General features: G+C 45.9%; 2 protein-coding genes across 2 annotated transcripts in view; one reads left to right on the forward strand and one right to left on the reverse strand.

Moving 5' to 3' along the window:
• LOC140208454 (uncharacterized) overlaps positions 1-23997 on the forward strand; it is a 137041-nt gene that overhangs the window by 79448 nt on the left and 33596 nt on the right. The window lies entirely within an intron of this gene.
• Positions 1339-23997, reverse strand: part of LOC140208453 (uncharacterized) — a 47382-nt gene continuing 24723 nt past the window's right edge. Inside the window, exon 3 of the mRNA XM_072277140.1 lies at positions 1339-6402. Within this exon, the coding sequence (XP_072133241.1) occupies positions 5565-6402 (838 nt within the window). The 3' untranslated portion in view covers positions 1339-5564. The remainder of the gene's footprint in view (positions 6403-23997) is intronic.

The raw sequence follows: 23997 nt of genomic DNA on the forward strand, positions 1-23997 counted from the left end.
ATAAGAGATAATTGATCCCGGATGTATGCTTTAAAAGTATCCCATATAATAAGGCTAGACGCTTCTTCCAATGTATTTTCTTCAAAAATAAAGGGTAGTTTGATTCTCCATAATTTTTTTAAAAATCCTCATCGGATAACAGAGTTAAATTAAATCACCAAAATCTGCACATGGGGATAGTATCAGGAAGATTTAAAGATAGAATTACAGGAGAGTGGTCAGAGATAGCAATCTCTTTATATTCAATTGATCGAATTAATGGAATCATTTGACTATCAATAAAAACAAAGTCAATCCCAGTATAAGAATGATAGACATGAGAGAAAAAAGAATACTCCCTGTCCGTCAGATGCAGAAACCGCCAAGCATCAACTATACCACACTTAGTTAGAAAAGATTGGATAAACAAAGCTGATATACTAAGTGTGGCTGGTTTAATAGATGAGCGATCTAATACTGGATCTAACCAGCTGTTACAATCTCATCCCATCACAAGGGCGTAAGTACACAAATCTGGCAAAAATGAAAATAGACGTTCAGAAATCCTGGATCATCTACGCTGGGGCATAAACATGAGCAAAAACAATCAACTTACTGTCTGAACTCCCTGATACAATAACAAATCGACCATTAGGGTCCGAAACAACTTTATGCTGAATAAAGGAAACTGTATTATCTACAAAAATCGAAACTCCACGTGATTTTCCCTTAAACGAGGAGTGGAATTGCATACCCTTCCACCCAGTAAAAAAAAACGTAAGGCATCACAGCTGTGTATGTGTGTTTCTTGTAAAAAAAAAAATAATGGGTGCTTTTATTTTTTTTAATATAAGCAAACACTTTGTTCCTTTTGGTGGGGTGATTCAGCTCTTTCACATTCAAACTAAACAGGTTAATATTTTGAACCATTTTAAATACCAATCAACAAGTAATTAAAAGATCTGGCCATAAGTTATTAAAACTAGAAAGCAAACGGTAAAGTAAGGTATTCAAACGAACAATCATATATTCAACCCAACACAGCTCCCAGAGAGAAATAGGCCCTACCGCCTCCCCTACCCAAAGCGAGAAAGCTGACCAATAGACAGTCAGTGAGCTGAGAACTAAGTACCGGCCCCCAAAAATCCCGTTGACAGAAAAAAAACTCCAGTCCTGCAAGGTCATTATGTCCCTACCAAGACACAACATAAAAAGTAAAATAACTCGGTATTCAAAAATATGAAAGGATCACTTCAAACAAATTCAAAGAAAGCTATATTAAAATAAAGCCTCAAAACAGGATAAAATAAAGTAGTATCAAAAAAATATATAACAAAAGACAATATATGAACAGCCAAAACATGAGTTTAATAAAACCTTATTTCAAATTCATATTAACAGAAGAAAAAATTTGATCAAATAAGAAATATAAGTGTTAGACTTCATCCTTTAGAAACTCTTTTGCATCTTCAACTGAACTTATTCTTTTTCGCAATCCGTTCTTCAAAACAATACTCAGACGTGCGGGGAACTGAAAGGATGGTTTATATCCTTTATTATAAGATTCCAACATAACTTGTTTATATTTCATGCAATCAGCCAAAACTTCAGGCGAATAGTCTTCACAAATCTAACCTTGTAATTTTGGAAATCGATCATTCCTTCTCTCTGGGTATGGCAAATTAAAAGGTCCTTAATTTGAAATTCATGAAAGGCTAGTCCGACCGAGCTGGGTTTCGCCGCCAAGGACAATGGCTTCTAAGTCAGCTCGGAAGTGAATAAAGCAGGGAAAAGCTGATTCAGAAAGTTTGCAAAAAATAGGGTCAGCACCTTCAATTGGTTCTTCAAGACCCAGGATTCGCATGTTACTTCCCCTGTTTCTATTTTCGAGACTGATGATCCTTTTCAGCATTTTATCATTGGATAAAGATCACTCTATGGAGAGTTTAATTGTATCTTCAATGTCCTCTTCAAGTGTCATTAGCTTCGCAGTATTCTCCTGAATTCGGTTCTCATACTCAAATAAAGTTCGCTGAATTGTATCCAATTTGTCGTTGAGCCGTTCAAACTCGTCAGAGAATTCCGATTTTTGCTGTTTAAGCAAGTCACTGATTGAATCCAAAGTGACTGGGGATTCATCTTCTGTTTCTCTTTCTTTTGCAAATGCTTTGGTTCTTTTCCCAGCCATAGTAAAGCAGTATTGAAGTATTATAATAAGGTTTCAAAAAAAAAAGGAGACAATTAAGTAAACAGGGTAGGAGCAATCAAAAAGCGACCAACAGGGCTCTGACTGCTTCTTATATCTAACATATGCTTCCTTCTTCCTCTTGATGAGTTGCCTCAGGTGTTTCGTCAGCCACGGTTCACTTTTCCTACCATTTTTTCCTTGGCTCAGTGATACAAACCCATCCTGAACCCTGCACAAGTAGTCCCTAAACTTCCTCCACATTACTTCTGTGCTTTCACCTTTGAACACCTGTTTCCAATTTACTCTCGCTAGTTCCTGCCTCATCCATTCATAGTTAGCCCTTCCTCAGTTAAGCACTTTCCCATTTTGTCTGTTTTTATCCTTTTCATAGCTATGCTGAAGCTAAGGGAGTTGTGGTCACTCTCACCAAAATGCTTCCCCATCAAGAGGTCTGCCACCTGACCAGGTTCATTACCCAGAACTAGATCCAGTATGGCCTCTCCTCTCATCGGCCGGTCACATACTGTGTCAGGAATCCTTCCTGAACACACTTGACAAATTCAGCCCCCTCTATCCCCCTTGCAGTCAGGAGGTGCCAGTCAATATGAGGGAAGTTGAAATCACCCATAACTACAACCCTGTATTTCCTGCACCATTCAAAAATCTGCCTGCTTATCTGCTCCTCGGTGTCCCGAGGGCTATTTGGGGGCCTCTAGATTACTCCCAGCACAGTGATTGATCCCTTCCTATTTCTGACTTCCACCCACACCGACTCAGTGGACACCCCCTCTGCAGCGACCTCCCTTTCTACAGCCATGATACTATCCCTGATCAGTAATGCTACTCCCCCCCTTTTCCTACCTCCCATCCTAATCCTTGTAAAACACCTAAACCCCGGTACCTGCATCAGCCAATCCTGCCCTTCCTCCAGCCAAGTTTCAGTAATGGCCACAACATCGTAGTTCCACGTACTGATCCATTCTCTAAGTTCATCCCCTTTATTCCTAATACTCCTGGCATTGAAATAGACACACTTCAACCCCTCGAACTGGCTACATGTATGTTTTGTCCCCTGCCTGTTCTTCCTCAGCAACTCAGAACACACAGCATCGTGCCCTTGTCCTTCTACCCTAATCTCTGCACTCACATTCTGATTCCCACCCCCCTGACAAACTAGTTTAAACCCTCCCCAACAGCTCCAACAAACCTGCCCACCAGGATATTGGTCCCTTTCCAGTTCAGGTGCAGCCCGTCCTTGTTGTACAGGTCAAACCTTCCCCAGAAGAGATCCCAATGCTCCAGAAATCTGAACCCCTGCCCCTGCACCAACTCTTCAGCCACACTTTCAACTGCCATGACTTCCAGTTCCTACCCTCTCTGTCTTGTGGCACAGGCAGCAATCCTGAGATTACCATCCCTGAGATCCTGCTTTTTCACTTTTTTCCTAACTCCCAATATTCCTACGCTCCAAAGAATAAAGACCTAATTTGTTCAACCTTTTGCTGTAACTTAGGAGATGAAACCCAGGCAACATTTTAGTAAATCTCCTCCGTACTCTCTCAATTTTATTGACATATTTCCTATAATTTGGTTACCAGAACTGTATACAATACTCCAAATTTGGCCTTACCAATGCCTTGTACAATTTCAACATTACATCCCAACTCCTATACTCAATGCTCTGATTTATAAAGGCCAGCATACCAAAAGCTTTCTTCACCACCCTATCCAAACGAGACTCCACCTTCAGGGAACTATGCACCATTACTCCTAGATCCCTCTGTTCTACTGCATTCTTCAGTGCCCTACCATTTACCATGTATGCCCTATTTTGGTTACTCCTACCAAAATGCAGCACCTCACATTTATCAGCATTAAGCTCCTTCTGCCATCTTTCAGCCCACTCTTCTAAGTGGTCTAAATCTCTCTGCAAGCTTTGAAAACCTCCTTCATGATCCACAACTCCACCTATCTTAGTATCATCTGCATACTTACTAATCCAATTTACCACCCCATCATCCAGATAATTAATATATATGACAAACAACATTGGACCCAGTACAGATCCCTGAGGTTTAGTCATCAGGGACAATTGTGCTGTCCCTGACTTCCCACATTCTACAATCGGAGCACTGGATTGCCCTATCTACTGCCTCCATTACCAACTCCTAAGTTAATCAAAATAATTAAAGAAACATACCCAGCCTTACCTTACTGGGAGCAAGCTCGTCCTCTGCCTTTGCTCGCCGAAACTTCTCGAGCCAAAGCCTCAAAGCTCCACTCCTTCACTGGCCCACTCACTCACTGGCTTGAGCTGCCCCTCTTTTCACTTGTTTGTTGAGCTTCTCAATTTTCAATTGCCCAATCAGCTGCTTTCTGCTGGGTCTGAGCTGTTCAAATCTTGATTGACTTGATTGCACAACCCAACTGCCAAAATCTCTTGAGCCAAAGCCTCAAAGCTCCACTCCTTTACTGGCCGCTCTCCACTCCAGTCCACGTTAAACTCCAGTCCCATTAAAGGTGAATGTGCAGCAGAAGAAACTCCTCCCATGCCCAGTGACCAGGGTGCAGAACTGGGTGTGGTGAGCAGCAGTAATAATTGCAGAGTTCAGCACTGACAGTCACTCTCGAAATTGCATTCAGCAACGGTGACGGACAAATATCGAGCATGCAGCTTATTGAAACTTTCTCCCCAGTGTGAACCCGGCAGTGTGTCACAAATAACATGCTGTAAGGTTTCACAGCTAATGTAACGGCCTCTGTGCAATGTTTCACTGCTGAGGTAATGTTCTCTCTGTAACAGCAATGTTTAGGTTACGACTAGAGACAACAGGGTTTTTGAATGCAGGGCTATCTAATGACAGAAATGTTCTTTTTTGTTCGTCAGGAAGAGGAATTTTTGCGGTGTTTTACCGGGGAGAGATGAGAAGACATGAATGGAGAGAGTGGGCCCTTTTTCTTCTTTATTTTTTCTTTACTAGCCCTATAGTCAAAGAAAGAACTATAAAGCCTAATCGTTTAATCGCATATTATGTACCATTTATTATTTCGGGGTACTGATATGTAACAGGGGACACATCAAGCAGCTTCCACCCAAACAAGATTTCTTAAGTTTGGCCGGGCTGGGGGGCTATCACCCCCTATATTAAGCTGCTAGCCAAAGTGAGAATTACATAAGGTTAGAATACTGAGTGAATCGCTTCCCACATTCACAGCAGGTGAACGACCTCTCCCTGGTGTGAACTCAATGATGCACATTCGGCAGAGATGGCTGAGAGAATCTCTTACCGAAGTTTGAGCATGTGATCGGCCTCTACCCAGTGTGAACTCAATGATGCACATTCAGTGGAGATGGTTGAGAGAATCTCTTACCGAAGTCTGAGCAGGTGATCAGTCTCTACCCAGTGTGAGCTCGCTGGTGTTTCTGTAGGTTCGATGACCGAGTGAATCCCTTCCCACACACTGAGCAGGTGAACAGCCTCTCCCCAGTGTGAACCCGCTGATGTACCTTCACTTGGGATGACCAAGTGAATCCCTTCCCACAGTCTGAGCAGGAGAAGGGCCACTCTCCAGTGTGAACTCGCTGATGAACCTTCAGGTGGGATGAGCAAGTGAATGCCTTCCCGCAGTCAGAGCAGGTGAACGGCCTGTCCCCAGTGTGAATAGAGCAGTGTGATTGCAGGTGAGATGATCGAATGAATCCCTTCCCACACACTGAGCAGGTGAACGGCCTCTCCCCAGTGTGAACTCGCTGGTGTCTGAGTAGGACACATGACGAAGTGAATCCCTTCCCACAGTCTGAGCAGGTGAATGGCCTCTCTCCAGTGTGAACTCGCTGATGTACCTTCAGTTGAGATGAGCAACGGAATCTCTTCCCGCAGTCTGAGCAGGTGAACGGCCTCTCCCCAGTGTGAACTCGCTGATGTCTCTGTAGGACAAGTGACGAAGTGAATCCCTTCCCACAGTCTGAGCAGGTGAACGGCCTCTCCCCAGTGTGAACTCGCTGATGTACCTTCAGTTGAGATGACACAGTGAATCCCTCCCCACAGTCTGAGCAGGTGAACGGCCTCTCCCCAGTGTGAACTCGCTGATGTACCTTCAGTTGGGATGACGAAGTGAATCCCTTCCCACAGTCTGAGCAGGTGAACGGCCTCTCCCCAGTGTGAACTCGCTGATGAACCTTCAGGTGGGATGAGCAAGTGAATGCCTTCCCGCAGTCGGAGCAGATGAACGGCCTCTCCCCAGTGTGAAAAGACCAGTGTGCTTGTAGATCGAATGATCGAAAGAATCCCTTCCCACACACTGAGCAGGTGAACGGCCTCTCCCCAATGTGAACTCGCTGGTGTCTGTGTAGAACACATGACGAAGTGAATCCCTTCCCACAGACTGAGCAGGTGAACGGCCTCTCCCCAGTGTGAACTCGCTGATGCACCTTCAGTAGGGATGAGCAAGTGAATCCCTTCCCACAGACTGAGCAGGTGAACGGCCTCTCCCCAGTGTGAACTCGCTGATGAACCTTCAGGTGGGATGAGCAAGTGAATCTCTTCCCACAGTCCAAGCAGGTGAACAGCCGCTCCCCAGTGTGAACTGACTGGTGTCTCAGTAGGTCAGATGAGTTAATGAATCCCTTCCCACAGTCTGAGCAGGTGAACGGCCGCTCCCCGGTGTGATCTCGCTGGTGAGCCATTAGGTCAGATGACCGAGTGAATCCTTCCCCACAAATTCAGCAGATGACCAAATTTCTGCCCAGGGTGAACTGACTGGTGTGTCTACAGGTGGGATGACCAACTGAATTGCCTTCTCACCCACAGAACAAATGAATGACCTTGTCCAGTGTGAACTTGCTGATATATCTTCAGTTGAAATGACTGAGTGAATCCCTCCCCACAGTCTGAGCAGGAAGGATGATCGAGTGAATCCCTTGCTCCACTTCTCAAATATCTGGACAGATACAGCAAAACTGGTGTGTTGTGTTCGAGATTCCCGTAGACAGATTCCTTGTCATTTTTAACCTGTAAAAAGATTTACAAAATGAATCAACGGGTGTCGGACAATATTTCAGATCAGATCACTTGAGTTGTCAAAGTGTATTCTCGCATCACACTATTACAGTGAGGTTCAACCCAAGTTGGAGAGAGAAATCATCTTCTAACTGGGCACAGTGCTGGTATCTGGAATGACCATCAAATTCTCAGATGCTCTTCCTGTCTCTATAAGAATGGGGCATTTCTGCCATCTCCAATCTGTGACCTGGCTCAGTTTGACTCTCTCCATTGGTATTATTCCCTGTTCCTGCTGAGCAGCATGGGTGCCTGGCCCCACAGTAGCTGAAACAGTCTCACGCAAATAGTCTTTCTTGACGTGTAGCGAGGATTTTCTTTTATGTATTATTAACTTGAAGTGCCACAGTTTTAACGCCATATAAAAAAATTCCTGCTGAGATGAATGGTTGGTCTGCACAGCTGTTAAAAGGACTTAAAGTGAATTTTTGTATTATTTCAGGTTCTTGTCACAGTCACAGAAAATTACAACACAGAAACAGGCCCTTTGGGCCATCTGGTTTGTGCTGAACTATTTAAACCACCCACTCCCATACCCCTACCATCCAGGTACCTATAGAAACCTCTTAAATGTTGAAATTGAGCTCGCATGCACCACTTGTTCTGGCTGCTCATTCCACACCCAGATGACCATCTGTGTGAAGAAGTTACCCCTCATGTTCCCCTTAACGTTTCACTTTTCACCCTTAACCCATGGCCTCTGGTTGTAGTCCCACACCATCTCAGTGGAGAAAGCCAGCTTGCATTTACCCCATCTATGCCCGTCTATCACAATTAAATCTTTGCTCAATCTTCCACATTCCAAGGAATAAAGTCCTGATCTGTTCAATCATTCCTTATAACCCAAGTCCTCCAGACCTGGCAACATCCTTGTGAATTTTTGCAGAACTCTTTCAACCTCTTTTACATCTTTCCTGTAGGTAGGTGACCACAACTGCAAACAAGACTCCAAATTAGGCCTCACCAATATCTTCTACAAGTCAACATAACATCCATAAGACCGAAAGAAGCTGCAGAAGATCGTGAACACGGCGCAGCACATCACACAAACCAATCTTCCGTCCGTGGACTTACATTACACCGCACGCTGTCGGAGCAGTGCTGCCAGGATAATCAAGGACACAACCCACCCAGCAAACACACTTTTCGTCCCTCTTCCCTCCGGGAGAAGGTTCAGGAACTTGAAGACTGGTACGGCCAGATTTGGGAACAGCTTCTTTCCAACTGTGATAAGACTGCTGAACGGATCCTGACCCGGATCAGGGCCGTACCCTCCAAATATCCGGACCTGCCTCTCGGTTTTTTTCCACTACCTTACTTCCCATTTTTCTATTTTCTATTTATGATTTATAATTTAAATTTTTAATATTGACTAATTTTAACTACTTTTAATATTTTAATATTTAATATTTGTAATCCAGGGAGTGTGAAGTGCAGAATCAAATATCGCTGTGATGATTGTACGTTCTCGTACAAATTGTTTGGCAACAATAAAGTATGAAGTATAAAATATCTATCATTTTCAGTACTTTGGTTCATGAAGGCCAAAGGGCTGAAATCTTGCTTTCCGTCCCTATCTAACTGTGACACCACTTTCAGTGAATTAAGGACTTGTACTTCCAGGTCCCTTTCTTCTACAACACTCCACTGTGCCCGACCAGTCACGGTGAAGGACCTCCCTTGGTAGATCATACCAAAGTACAACACCTCACACTTGTCTGCATTAAATTACATTTTCCATTTCTCAAACCATTTTCCCAGTTGGTCCAGATCACACTGCAAACCTTGATACGCTTCCTCGCTGTTCACTACACGACCAATCTTGGCGTCAGCCACAAATTTGCTGATCCAGTTAACCACACTATCATCCAGATTATTGATATAGATGGCAAACAATAACAGATACAGCACTAATCCCTGTGGCACACCACTAGTCACAGGCCTCCGGTCAGAGAGGCAACCGTCTGCTACCACACACTGGCTTCTCCCAAATACAGTGACTCACCCAAATTACTGTCTCATCTTGAATTCTGAGTGACTAAACCTTCTTGACCAATCTCCCATATGAGACTTTGTCAAGTGCTTTGCAAAAGTCCACGTAGACAACATCCACTTTCCTGATAATTTCCTCGAGAGGCTCTGTAAGATTGTTAGACATGACCTACCATGCACAAAGCCATGCTGCCTATCCTTAATCAGTCCACATCTATCCGAGTACTTACAGTATATATCTAGTTCCTGCACACACGTTCCAATACCTTTCCCACAACTGATGTCAAGCTCACCAATGTACAATCTCTTAGTTTACTTTAGAGCCTTTCTTGAACAGCGGAACAACATTGTCTGTCCTCCAATCCTCCAGTACTTCACCTGTCACTAAGGGTTACTTAACTATCTGTGCTTGGGCCCCGACAATTTCTGCACTTGTCTGCCGCAGAGTCCCAGGGAACAACTTGTCAGGCCCTGGGGATTGATCCACGCTAATTTGCCTTAAGACAGCAAACACCTCCACCTCTGTAATCTGTACAGGGTCCATGAAGTTGATGGTGCTTTGCCTCACTTCTATAGACTCTGTGTCCATCTCCTGTGTAAATACAGATGCAGAAAAAAATCTCCCACATCTATTTTGTCTCCTCATACGGATTACTGTTCTGATCTTGCAGAGGATTAATTTTTTTCCCTTGCAATCTTTTCATTCTTAACATACTTGCAGAATCCCTGAGCATTCTCCTTCACCTTGTCTGCTGAGGCAACCTTATGCTTTCTTTTATTTCTTTCATAAGTGTTCACTTGAATTTCCTGTATCTCACAAGTACCCCATTTGCTCCTACCTGCCTGTACCTGGAATGCACCTCCTTTTTATTGATCTCGGAGATGAAAGCCAAAGGGGTGATGGAGCTGCATGGTGTGGGGTGGTGGTGGGGGCGGGTTAAACTAAAGTTGCAGGGGGAATGGGAGCCTGAACAACAGAACAGAGAGTGGAGAGTTTGTGGAGATAGTTGTTGTTCAGACCTCAGACAAAGTCAGGAATTAAAAACATTGAGCATGGTGCAGTGAATATGCTGAGCCCTGTATATTTCAATACAAGGAGCAGCATAGGAAAGGCGGATGTGTTCAGGGTACAGAACAACACTGGAATTATGACACTAGGATCTGGCAGCTGTGGACTGGGATGGGCTGCTTTATGGCAAAGGTGCTTGGTGAATTGAGGCCTTCAAACCAAACATTTTGAAAGTACAAAGTGGGTATGTGCTTGTCAGAATAAAAGGTAAAGATAGAAACTGCAGGGAACCTTGGTTTTCAAGAGATATTGAGACCCTGGTGAAGCACAAAATGGAGTTGCACAACAGGGATAGGCAGGCAGGTTCTTATGGAGTATAAGAAATGCAAGAGAACATGTAAGAAATAAATCAGGATGGCTAACGGAAAGCATGAGATTCCCCTCACAGAAGAGATAAAGGACAATCCTCAGGGATTCTGGAGATAGCTTAAGAACAAAAGGACTGCAAGGCACAAAGTTGAATGGCAATCCATGTGTGGAACCAAAGCAGATGGGGGAGATCTTAAATATTTTTTTCATCTCTATTTACTCAGGAGATGGACAGAGTGTCAATGAGAGTGTGGAAAAGTGACACTAAAACCGTGGACCCTGTACAGATTGAAGAAGAGGAGATGTTTGCTATCCTGAGGCAGACTAGGGTGGATAAATCTCCAGGGCATGACAAGGTGCTCCCTCGGACCCTACGGGAGGCAAGTGCAGAAATTGTCCGGGCCCTTGCGGAGATAATTATATCATCTTTAGTGACGGGGGAGTTATGAGAGGATTGTAGGATAGCCAAAGTTATTTCGCTTTTCAACATAGAACATAGAAATCTACAGCATATTCCAGGCCATTCAGCCCACAATGTTGTGCCAACCATGTAACTTACTCTAGAAACTGCCTGGAATTTCCCTAGCACATGGACCTCTATTTTACTGAGCTCCATGTACCTATCTAGGAGGCTGTTAAAAGACCCTATTGTATCTGCCTTTACCGCCACTGCTGGCAGTGCATTCCACACACCCACCACTCTCTGTGTAAAAAAACTTACCCCTGACATCCCCTCGGTACCTAGTTCCAAGCAGATTAAAGCTACGCCCCTCTTGTTAGCCATTTCAGCCCTGGGAAAAGCCTCTGGCTATCCACACAAACAATGCCCCTCATCATTTTACACAAATAATATAGGCTCTAAACATAAACAAGGAAATTATACATTGCTTTGAGGATTTGTTGGAAGTGTACACTGATGTTGGGTGGGACGACAACCAGAGGTCATGGGTAAGTGACTTCCCCATTTATACAACACAATACAATTCAGCACAATACAGGCCCTTCGGCCCACAATGCTGTGCCGAACAGTACTTACTTTAGAAATTTCCTAGAGTTCCCCGTAGCCCTCTATTTTTCTAGGCGCCATGTACCTATCCAGGAGCCTCTTAAAAGACCCTATTGTATCCGGCTTCATCACAGTCGCTGGCAGCCCATTCCACGCACTCACCACTCTGTGTAAAAAAAAAACTCACCCCTTGAGGTGATATCACGTGTCAGGACGTGACTGGACAGAGTTCTGAGCATAAGCAGAAATGAAGAATGATCGAGAAGCAGGGCAGTGTAAAACGTGGTTTTGTTGCTGTTAAATAAAAGTTCAATTTTGCCAGAATATGGTTTGTTATCAGTAACCCACGGTACGTATAAAGAAGACAACACCCCTGACATCTCCTTCGTACCTACTTCCAAGCACCTTAAAACTGTGCCCTCTCTGCAGATTTTCTCTTGGTTGTGATTGGAGGCAGATCAAAGGTGATTTTCACAACAGCTGATGGAAAAGATTTTGTTCCCTTTCTCCGAGTTCCCAATCCTTGCATTTAGACAGCTGGAGCTCAGCTCTGTCTGAGAGATCCATCGGTTCCCATTCCCTCATCAGCCGGAAGCTCCCCGGGGCCCGTGTACGGATGGTGGGGCTGAGAGAGAGGGAAGAGAGCAGGACTGTCCCGGGATTGCGGCTCACGGTGTCCGGAGTCACAGTAATAGTCCCAAAGTCGGTTTTGAACATCCCCAACCCCCCCTTCCCCCTTCCCCCTTCCCCCTTCTCCCCGCTCCCCTGCCCCCTCTCTCCCTTCTCTCTTACCCCCGGAGACTCGCTCTTACTCCCGCCGCTCTTCTAAGGCCCTGTGTACTACGCGCATGCGTGATATTCGGAAACTTCACAAAGTTGACGCCTGCGCATTTGATCGGTGCTTAGGCAACGGCGAAATTTGTAACGCAAGGATTTATGGGTAATCACGGTGCCATTAAAAGTTTCTGGAAGCACCAGTTCCATGTCCGTAGCTCAGTTTTTTTTGTGTGCATAGAAAATTCAGCAGCTGTTTTAACGCAGAAAGCGGTTCCCATAAACAATATACTCAATATCAACGTGTATCTAATGCCAAAGTACAATCCTCTTACAAGTGTAGATATAAAACACAAGAGATTCTGCAGTTGCTGGAAATACAGTACAGAGACACAGACATACAAAATGCTGGAGGAACTCTGCAGTTCAGACAGCAACTAAGCAGAGGAGTACACAGTCTAGACATGCTAAAGGGGCTCAGCATAAATGTTGTTTATTTATTCCTCTCCACATTTGCAGCCTGATCTGTTGATTTCCTCCAGTATTTTGCAGAAATTAACCACTTTTTTTCAGTCAATCAGTTTCCAAATGTTTCTGATCTTTCATTTGTAGACACATCCTGCTGGTCAGATTCCTCCTTCTCCTCATAAACTCTAGACCACATCTCTGTCTGGAGTCCTTTGACATTAGTGAAAATGACCGAAAACGTTGAAAAGAGCAGCGAAGAAGGAGTTTAGCTAAATTATTTCACAGCACTGAAGAACTTCAAATACACATCGTTTTATTCAGCCTGGAGAAAATCATGCAGGAAATTCATGCAGATGTGTAGGATGATGAGAGACATTGGTCGTGTGAATAGCCACAGGCTTGTTCCTAGCGCTTTAGATTTAGATTATGAAGACACGCAGTCCTCTTTTATTGCCATTTAGTAATGCATGCATTAAGAAATGATACAATATTTCCTCCGGTCTGACATCACAAAACACAAGACTGAAAAATCTAACAAAATCACATAATTGTAACATATAGTTACAACAGTGCAACAATACCATAACTTGATGAAGAAAAGTCCATGAGCACAGTAAAAAGTTTAAAGTCTCTCAATTGTCCCACATCTCACGCAGACGGGAGAAGGAAGAAAAACTCTCACTGCCATGCCCGACCACTGTCCCACTCCGAGTCGTCCGAAAACTTCGAACCTCCGATTAGTTCTCCGACACCGAGTACCGAGTATCATCTCTATCCGAGCGATTCGACCTCAATCTCGGTCGCCAACAGCAGGCAAAGCCAGGGATTTTGAGGCCTTCCCTCCGGAAGATTCACGATCGCGCAGTAACGACAGCAGCGAACCGGCGTTTCAGAAATGTCTCCAGGTGTTCCTCTGTACTTTCACGTCCCTCTCCATCAAATCAGAATTGTCCACGGCCTCTTTTTCACGGATACGATATCATTTTTCTCCGAAGGGCTGCGCACGCGCGGAACGCTGCACTCTCTCCTTCCGCCGAACCGGCTGAACACGAGGGGGCAACGTTTTAACTTGTTTGAAACTAGGTACAGAGCAGATGTCAGAGCTAAGTGGTGTGTGTGTTGAATGCACTGCCAGCGACAGTGGTAGAGGCGGATACAATAGGGTCTTTTCAGAGACTCTTAGATATTATATAGATGTTAGATAGTACATGGAGCCTAGAAAAATAGAGGGCGATGCGGGAGGGTAATTCATGGCAGTTTCTGGAGTAGGTTACATGGTCGGCACAACACCGCGGGCCGAAGGGCCTGTAACGTGCTGTAGATTTCTATGATTCTGTGAAATTCAAGGGAAATCTCTTCTCCCACGGTGTGGTGACCAGCTGCAACCTGTCATCACAGGGAGAATGAGAGGGGAGCGGAAGGATTGTCCGAACTCGAACTCCCAATGGGATCGCACCCCTTCTCATTCACTACCATCATCCGCACTCCCGTAGACTCCATCCCTTCCCACCCACTCTCGCCATTTGCACTCTCAATGAGATCTCTTTCCGTTCATTTCCAACGGGACTGCGACGCTGGAAACTGGACGGGTTACTGAAATCCCCATTTGCAAGAACCCAGGACACCATCAGCGACACGAAACAGCTTACCAGCAAAGTCACCGTGACCACACTCACGGTGAGATAGAGAGAGGGGATCGGGGAAAGGTTGGAGAAGGAGATGTTGGGAGGAACTCGGCCGGTAGAGTAGAGAGAGGGATAGACCGAGAGGCAGAGCGGGGGGTAGCGAGAGATCGAGAGATACAGTAGATGTGGCGAGATGGAAGGTGAGAGAGAAGGGTGAGAAGGGTGGGAGAGAATGCTGAGACAGCGGTAGAGGAAGAGGGATGGGGAGACGGAGGGAGAATGGGGTTAAAAGGGAGGAAGAAATAGAGGTGAGAGTGGAGTGTCCTATCCACTGTGTGGGCGTTATTAGTCTGTCATGTGACATCACGGGATCTGTCGATGTCGCCGACTTCTCCATCTATCGATTCGCGTTTGACCTACTAACTCTGTGCGTGTGAACATGTTTTTTTTTCTGCGTGATTACGAGTCAAGCAGACCAGGTTGGCTGCACTGGACACGATTACAGTTCTTACGTCAAACAGTGGTGACGGGGATGGGATCTGTGACACTCGCTCTCTTGGAATCTGTGTTCACATTTGAACAATGACCATCATTGGACAAGTTCAGGAATATTATGATTCACAGACCATGGGAAGGTTTACATTGAAATGTTTGGCTCGTTATTCGCGGCAAACATCACCGAGCCCAATCAAAAGGTTACTATCTTGCTCAGTTTATGCGGTCCGGAAACATACAACATCGTCCGAAGTTTGAATGATCCCGATTTGCTCTCTTTGAAATCTTAAGAGCATCTTCTGAGATTTGATCTCATTACAATCCTAAACCATTGGATATTGTGCAGCGCGTTAGATTCAGCTCTCGTTTTCAGTTAGAAAACGAACCAACAGCAACGTTTGATGCTGAATTAAGAAAACTGACTGAACTTTGTGTTTACGTTGCTGTTCGAGAAGTTATGATACGAGATCGCTCAGTCGTCGGCGTGATGTTCGCATTCAGCGTCGCTTACCGGCAGAATCAGAGTTCTCACTTCAGTCAGCTTTTGATATCGCAAATGGCATGCAAGCGGCAGATAAAAATGCAGTTTTGTCGCAAGAGTGCCAAGTACAAAGAGCGGTGACGTCTCCATCATCTACAACTGCCACAGATTGTACTGACGCTAACAAAGTGTCCCCAGCTAAGAATCAAAAGAATTATACTCCGGGTTTTCCGATGTTACCGTTGCGCTGAACTTCACCAGACGCCTCCTAACTGTTGACACCGAGACTCATTGCGTTTTACTTGCCAAAAGAAAGGACACTTGACCAGAGTTTGCCGATCTCGGTCTCCATCCAAACCAAAACGTCCCACAGCATCTGATCTCTTCTTATTGATCATGATGTGTTTGACCAAGCTACGTTCTGGTCAATGGTGACTAACGTCCACTTTCCTCGAGTGTTGACAGTAGGACACTCATCAAATCTGATGCCAAAAAGAGGTGTTGAAATTCACTGTTGATGTAGGTCACCATTCCATAAATACACAACCCGAATATTATTTGCCGAACATTCTCAAGAAGGTAAAATGGATTCTCGGACACTAGCGTATTTTGTATAGATAAAGGAGACCATGAAGACTAGGAAAGCAAGCTGAAATGGCAAATTTTCTACTCCATAAAAAAGGTATGGAAGCTCGAGCCAGGAATTCAGTTTGGTGGCCAAAAATTGATGAAGGCATCGAGCACGTTGTTCGTCCATGCGACCCCTGCCGGCAGTCTCGACCTGTAAACGCTCCCGTCCCATGGCATTGCCCAACCAGCCCCTGGAGACGTTTACACATTGACTACGCGGGTTCATTGGACGGTCACAAATCATTGGTCGTCACCGATGCGCATTTTAAATAGATTGAGGCCAAAGCGGTTAAAACTTCGACCCGCGAGACAATGATAAACACTTTACGCACACTATTTTGTACGCATGGTATCACCGATACTGTGATAATTGTCCCGCGTTTACAAGTAAGGGATTCCAACTATTTTTACAAGGCAGTGTTCGACCGCAACATTCGCCCCTTTGTCACCCATCTTCAAACGGTACGGCTGAATGAGCTGTTCGGATTGTCAAACAGGGACACAAAAGTTGAATGGGGACATACTCCACAGAATCTACCGGCTTTTGTTTTCCGGTGCCGGATAATCTCACAACCCACCACACAGAGATTTATGGACCGCAGGTTATATTCCCGATTAGATTTATTCCGACAGATCCGGAAGACCGAGTAAGAGAGACAAAAGACAATGGGCGTGCGGTCCGATTGAAACACGGTACATCGGAACTCTGAGGTGGGAGATCCGGTTTGTGTTCGCCGGAACCCTGGATGAAAAGAGAAGTTGTGGTCAAAAAGGACGGACAATTAACTTCAGCACTCGAGGATGATGCTGTATGCCGCCGACACCTGGACCAGATCAGGAGACGGCCAAGTGAATCCCTCGTTCCACAACCAGCGAGTGAACAAGCCAGGTTAGCCCCGCAAGCTATCGAAGCGAATCCCCAGTTGAAAGCACTGGATCCGGTCCATCACTCCAGCCTGGGGTTTCTGGATTGCGCCGATCAGAACGGACCAGTGAACTGGAGGAATATTATCAAGATGGTTTCGCCTAAAAGCATAGAGGGTGGAGAGATGTCCAATCCACAGAACGACTGTTTATTGGTGTGTCATGTGACTCACGGGATTGCTCGATTGATCAGTTAACGTTGGGTCCACTAATTCTGTCCGTGTGATCGTGTTCATTGTGTCCGGCTGACTACGAGTACAGGAGGCCTATTCGGCTGCAGATGACACGATAAACGTCCTTTAATTGTAACAGTGGCATAGGTACAGCTCAGACATTGTTTGTAATTTTGCTGATAACACAACTGTTGCAGGCAGAATCTCAGAGGGTGACGAGGAGCGGGACAGGAGTGAGACGGATCGGCAGGTTGAGTGACGTCACAACAACAGCCCAGCATCAGCGTCATCGGAACCAGTGAACTGATCGTGGATTCAGGAAGCAGGAGTGGGGAGAGGCGGAGAGGCTTCCGCTGTGAGATGCTGCTGGTGAAGCTCGGTGACCACTTAGCGGCGGCAAACAAAACAAAGAAAACAACTAAATACGTTATTAATAACTTTTTTTCTGGTTAACGAGCGCTGCCAACAAAAGCCTCTAACTTTCCATTCGGAGCTGAGCTATTGGACCGCCTGTATGAACTGGCATTTTTGCGGTGCGATCTGAAAGCTCGAAAGCGCTGGACAGTGCTGCCTTGAAAGCCGAATCCAGCCGTCGGGGTCCGTGTCGGAGATCCGAGAACGAGCCAATTGCCGACGCGGACTTAGAGGCGATTCGATATGGCGGAACAGAGGCGAGCGGAGATGAGGCAGAGCCCGGACCCGTGCCCGACAGCGAGGACAGAACCGAGATGTGATCGATTTTAAACTGGGGCCGAATTGGAAAATTTGGAACGAGCGGAATAGAGGCGGTGAGGCCAGGCCCGAGAGAGTAACGAAGCAGCAGGGCCCGGGTCCGAAAGCGAGGAACGACGCGATGTTTGCATGTTTTCAACGACGGGCCAGATCGAACGATGGACGGGACGCTTCGGCTCGGTGCTCCGCGACGTTTTCTCGGCACTACGTTCAACAGAGGCAGGGACATGTTCTCGAATCGGTTGTTGCAATACCTGGCTTCCTGTCCGTGGAGGGACTCAATTTTCTGAACTTCAGTTCTGAATGTTATTTGGTGAAGTTTATCGTTTGCAGATTTGGTCTTTTTGTATTTTTCTCTCTGCACATCGGGTGTTTGACGATTTTCTTTCTTAACCGGTTCTATTGGTTTTCTTTGTTTTGTGGTTATTTGTAAGGAGACGAATCTAATTGTTGAAAAAGTATGATAAATGCACTTTGAATTTTGAACTGTGAACAGGTAGTCTTCCTCGACGGGTCAGCAGAGGAAAGGCCGAGGAGCTTCTATTTCCCGTGTGTCCACAGCTCTGTAGGTGATGAGTTGGAGATGAAGAATTGATGCAATTACGAAAACGTTTGAGAAGATTAGTGATGTACCCCGGACAGTGTGCGGGCTGTTGTTTCCCGTCAGGTGTGGAGGCGCTAATGCAGAAGATCGGAAAAAGCCACAACGCGTTGTAAAGTCAGTCAGCTCCAGCAAAGGCATCAGGCTCCCATCATATTCAGAAAGCAATGTCTGAAGAAGACGGCATCCATCATTACGGACCCTCAGGATCCGGAACACTTTGCATTGCTGGCATCAGTAAGGAGGTAACTGGTCACAAGACACACCCTGTACGTTTCACTAACACATGATCGCACAGTGCATACAGCAATATGGCATCGTAGGCACTCGGTTGTGCCCATGTTTTAGTCGATTCCAAGATCAATCTGACCCTTTCCGACTACATCGCCCTCATCTTTCCCATTCATCCACCCGCCTATCTGAGAGTCTGTGGAATGTCCATAACGGAAATGACGCCACGCCGCTGATTACAGAGCGTCACACGTACACACCCCTCAGTGTGTAAAAGAAATGCTTCCGCCATCACCACAATACTTCCATGTATTCGCCATTTCCGCCTGGGAAACATACAGTATCTCTTGCTGTACAATCGACCGCTGCCTCTTATCATTGTGTACACCTTCCCAACATCACAGCTCATTTTCTGTCCTCCTAAAGTAAAACCCTAGCTCGGTCAACCGCTCTTCATAATCCTGGTGTCATCGCAGTGAAACTCCTCTGCTCCATCTCTAACGATTCGACATCCTTCCTATAATGTGACCACCGGAACGGAACAGAAGACAGGAAGTGCGGATTCAGCAGGGTTTTCTAAGGCTACAAAATTATTTCACGGCTCTTACCCTCATTCCCCCGTCTAATGAAGACCACCGCAGCCTCTGCCTTTTGCGGCCAAACCAATTCTGAATCCACACGGGCAATTTTCCCTGGAACTGGTGCCTCCCACCTTCCTGAATGAGCTTATCGTTCGGCGAACATACCATACTAAAATCCATATCCACAACCTCCAATCCTCGGTTTTAAACAATATGTCTCGCCCATTCCTCACGGTATTCAATCATCTTCGTGAGACATGTTCTGCTCTTCTGAAAGTCCTGTCGACTATCCCTAATCAGACTGTGCTTCGGCAAATCAATAGAATACAATGGAACTGTATTGTCATGGCTGAAGACAACAAAATGGCGGCGCTGCTCCAGACCGCGCTGAACAGATATTTGCAATGCGTGCGGTCCGGATTCATTCAAACAAGAAAAAAAACTGTATTTACAGAAACAAATGATTTCAGTGGCACTCAAAGGCCATTGGCAAGGCAGGGTGTTGCATTATTCAGCACAACAACGGCCCTCGGAGGAAGATATTTCCGTCTAATGGCATGGCGAAGAGGTTTCCCTATCTCCTACCAGGTGGCAGGAAATTAACCAGACAGTGTCAGGGATCGGATGGGTTTTTACTGTTGCCGTGAGCATCCGGAGTTAGATTGTCTCCCAGTCCGGTAGTTGAGACCCGGTGATGATCGGAGCCGTCCTAATCAACCCTTTGAGTGGTTTGCAATCTGTCTCGCTGCATCTGGAGCACAGCACTGCCATTCCGTGTGTCAGTCTGCTCTCTACCGCACTTAAAATGTTGACCAGCTATTTCTGAGACAGATCAGCTCTCCCTAATCACCTCATATAGTATAGTCACTGTTGTGCTTTCGTTGCTGACGAGGTTTTGCTGATGGGCCGAGAGAACTCCTCGGTGATATTCATCCCCAAAAACTTGAACCTCTGAACGCTCCCCATTACTTCACCATGCAGGGATAGGGGGCTTTCGACACTTCTTGTATTTTTGAAGTCGATTACCATTTCTATTGTCTTCTTAATGCTGGTCGAAGTTTGAGGTTCATCCTCTCTATATGCAGATTCATCAGTGTTTGTGATGAGGCCAGTCACTGCTGTGACCTCTGCCACTATGCTGACTGAGTTTGTAGCAGGAGCGGGAGTGCAGTCATGGGCGAAAAGAGAGAGTAGAGACGTGTCTCTGTACACGCCACTGCGGGGCGCCTGTGCTGGAGTTTTGGGGGTTTGATGCGCACTTGCTTAGTTTCCCCGTTTGGGTACGATGACTGAGGAAGTCTAAGTTCCAATTACAGGCTGATGTGCCGAGACTTGTGGAGCTCCTGAACGTCATCTCCAGAAATTTTCGGCAAATTTGCCCGTCTCTGAAGTAAGAGTAATTGGTCTATCATTCCCAGGGTTAATCCAGGTACCTTTCTTGAACACAATAATGATATTTGTCAGAACCTCCCACCGTCTGATGCTTCGCACCTATTCCTGTGGCCACTGAGGACGCACATGTCATCACCAAAGCCGAGGAAATCTCTTCCCACGCATCCATTAGTATCATGTGCGATATTCCTTTCGGTCTCAGGGTCTTATCTATCCTCATGCTCTTCAAATTCTCCAATGCATCTTCCTTCGAAACCTTGACATATTCCAGCATATCAGGCTGTTCACGCTGCCCCCACATTCATCAAGTTCCCTCTGGGATTCCTACTCTGTGGTCTACGGAGTCCTGGCTGAATAGTGCTGGTCCGCAGCATCTGATCTGTCAGGAAGCTCTGCACTGGTGAATACTGAAGCAAAGCGTTCATTACCGACCTCCACTACCGCCCCCGACTCCAGGTGCATGTTTCGTTCCTCTTGTATCCTTCATCGCTTCTACCCTCTCATCCTCCTGTTCTCCTCCTCGCCAATGCACACTCCTAACACTTATGTCCACAGTTTGGCTCCTTCTTGGCGACCTCGTAACTCTCCAGAACCCTCTCTGATGATCTCTGCTTCTTAAGCCTTAAGCATGCTTCTTTCTTCCTCGGGAATGGATGCTCCACATCTCGTCACAGCCGTGACCCCTTCGAGTTAGCGTCCTTTCCCCACCTCAGCGGGACAAACCTGCCCAGAACGCCAAGCAAGGGCACCCGGAACAAGCTGCACATTTCTGTTGGGCATTTCCCTGAACACATCCGTTCCTGGTTTACATCCCCAGGTTCCTGCCTCATAGCGTCATGATGGGTACTCCCGCAAATTAAACACGTCCCAATACTTTCTGCTCATATCCTTGTCCATGGCTCTGTAAAAGTTCAGGGAGTTGTCGTCAGTATCACCAAAATACTCGCTAAGCCTCGCATATCTTAGTTGAGCTTATTCTCTTCAAGCATCGGCTTTCTAAATTATTTCTAAACTTTTCTAAATTAAACAATACTACGTCACTGTTTGCATTCTTTTAGCGCTGCCTCTCTTGTTTATTTATTTATTGTTTATTTCGGTGCTTTTGGACGTATTGCACTGTACACACATTTCACGACATTTACTGGAGACAGTAAACGTGATGCTGGTTGCGATTCTGATGATGGAAATGAGGAGCCAGTGGTGATCCATAATATGCGCCGCCATTTACTGAGACCTTATTCGGAGCCGGAAAAGCCGATGCACATTCGGTATCGGGAATATTGGTCACAGATGTGATTATAGAGATTTTTAACCTTCAATGTCAAAAAGCAGGGACTACTTAAATACATTTCGTGTTGCCCTTGTCAATCATGCCCGCACAACGGGCTGCTGAGTTCACTGTGAGTGAAGAGGAATGGACAAATTTGGAGTAAGGTGATGGAATCCGTGTGGTCTACAATGACATTGGGCAAATAACGCAGACTGTGCAGGCCCGCTGTAATGTTCATATAATGTGGGGTTGGTTTCAGGATAAATTGTGAGATCGCTCAGAGCTAACATTTGCTTTGAGAGCTATGGAGCGAGATATCATACAATTAATATCAAATAAAATGAATGTGAAGGCAACAATAGAAGTAGATACGAGAAAATCTGCAGATGCTGGAAATTCAAGCAACATACATAAAATGCTGGTGGAACGCAGCGTTTTGTGTGTGTTAATATAAGCAGGTGATAGGTCATGACTGGCATTTCAATCCGGAGTGCGTGGAACAGCTTTAAAAACTTTCTGATTGTCTACTTTACTAGACGGTGTTATGGACTGAGCTTTAAGTATTCCCCGCGGTGCCGAGAGAAACGGCGCCTTGTTTGTTAACTGACTGTAACTAACTCGAGTTATTGTGCAGCCTCTGTGTTTTTTTCACCGGGGTATAGATTAATGTATAAAAGGGCAGCGAGGTCAGAACGCAGGCGAGTGGCTCTCAGTGCGAGCAGTGCGGTACATTTTGTACAACACCCGAAAATGGCTCTACCAACAATCCGGCATGTGAGGATTGTATTTTACCCTATTCTCGCAGCTTTCGGTGTTCCGGGTAAGTCGACACATCCTCTGTCTGAAATGTTAGGGTCGGACTTCTGTTAACAGTCATTTCACTGGGTGTTGTTTCCCGGCGAAACCGACCCAGCGCGGACACACGGCAGACTACCGCTGCTGAACGGTTCGTCTCCGCTCCACACGCTGATGCAGGGTCAAGTTCACTGTCACCCCGACCCCCCATCCCGCCCCCAGAGTTCATCGTAGACGATGCTGCTGAAATTCAGGGAGATCAATCCTCTCCGCTGTTCACCACTGTCAGCGTAAATCTGATACCGGCATTGTTGCAGATTGAAATGTATTTTGTGACCTAACTTTTGGTGAAGGAGCAGTAGAACAGGACGATTTGTGGGAGCGTTGCGGATTGTACCAACTGCCACCGTAGCTGAATTTTCTCTCTCTCTCTCTCTCTCATCTCTCTCTCTCTCCCTCTCGCACAATCTCTCTTGTTCTGTCTCTCTGTGTCTCTCTTTCTCTCTTCCTCTCTCTCGCTCTCTCCCTCTCTCTCTCTCTCTCTCTCTCTCTCTCGCTCGCTCACTCACTCTCTCCCTCTCCTTCCCTCCCCGCTTTGTGGATTTCCGATCAAACCTTTCATTAGATGTCTTACCCGAACCAGTTGGGAATTATAGTAAATATAGCTAGCACAAGAATGGGGTGCCCACCTGGAGATTTGAATTAATTTCTCCCTATCGCACCTTTAAGATGATAACGAATGTGATCAAAAATGGCGGATATATCCAAGTGGAAGAACTTATTTATTGATAGACGTTTCTGAAATTATTCGAGTTTAAGCTAGATTGCGTACAAGCGACACTAAACGAGTCAGTGAAGTCCAATTCTGTTCACCGGGCCCTGCGCTCATTCATTGACTAAACGGAGGGAACGAGTGCATCGGTTTCACCCTGGGGCTGATGACCGACAGCGGGCACGGCCCCACTTACTCCGGGCCAGGACCGGCTCAATAATAACGAGAGTTCCGTTGAGTGGAATCTGTCGACTGCACATCAGCCGATCCTCCTACAGCCACCGTGTTCAGCTCTATCACGGCTCTCATTCACTACGGCTGGTGTCTGAATGGGGCTTCGAGGGTAAGAGCCATTGAAATGACGATCCCACGGGTAGGGAGTGTAGGGCGCAAGGGAGGTATGGGAGAAGATGGTGATCTCCCCCATTTTTCTGGGTTGAGATGGCGAAT

This window comes from Mobula birostris, chromosome 13 (assembly GCF_030028105.1).
Source record: "Mobula birostris isolate sMobBir1 chromosome 13, sMobBir1.hap1, whole genome shotgun sequence".
Taxonomy (NCBI): Eukaryota; Metazoa; Chordata; class Chondrichthyes; order Myliobatiformes; family Myliobatidae; genus Mobula; species Mobula birostris.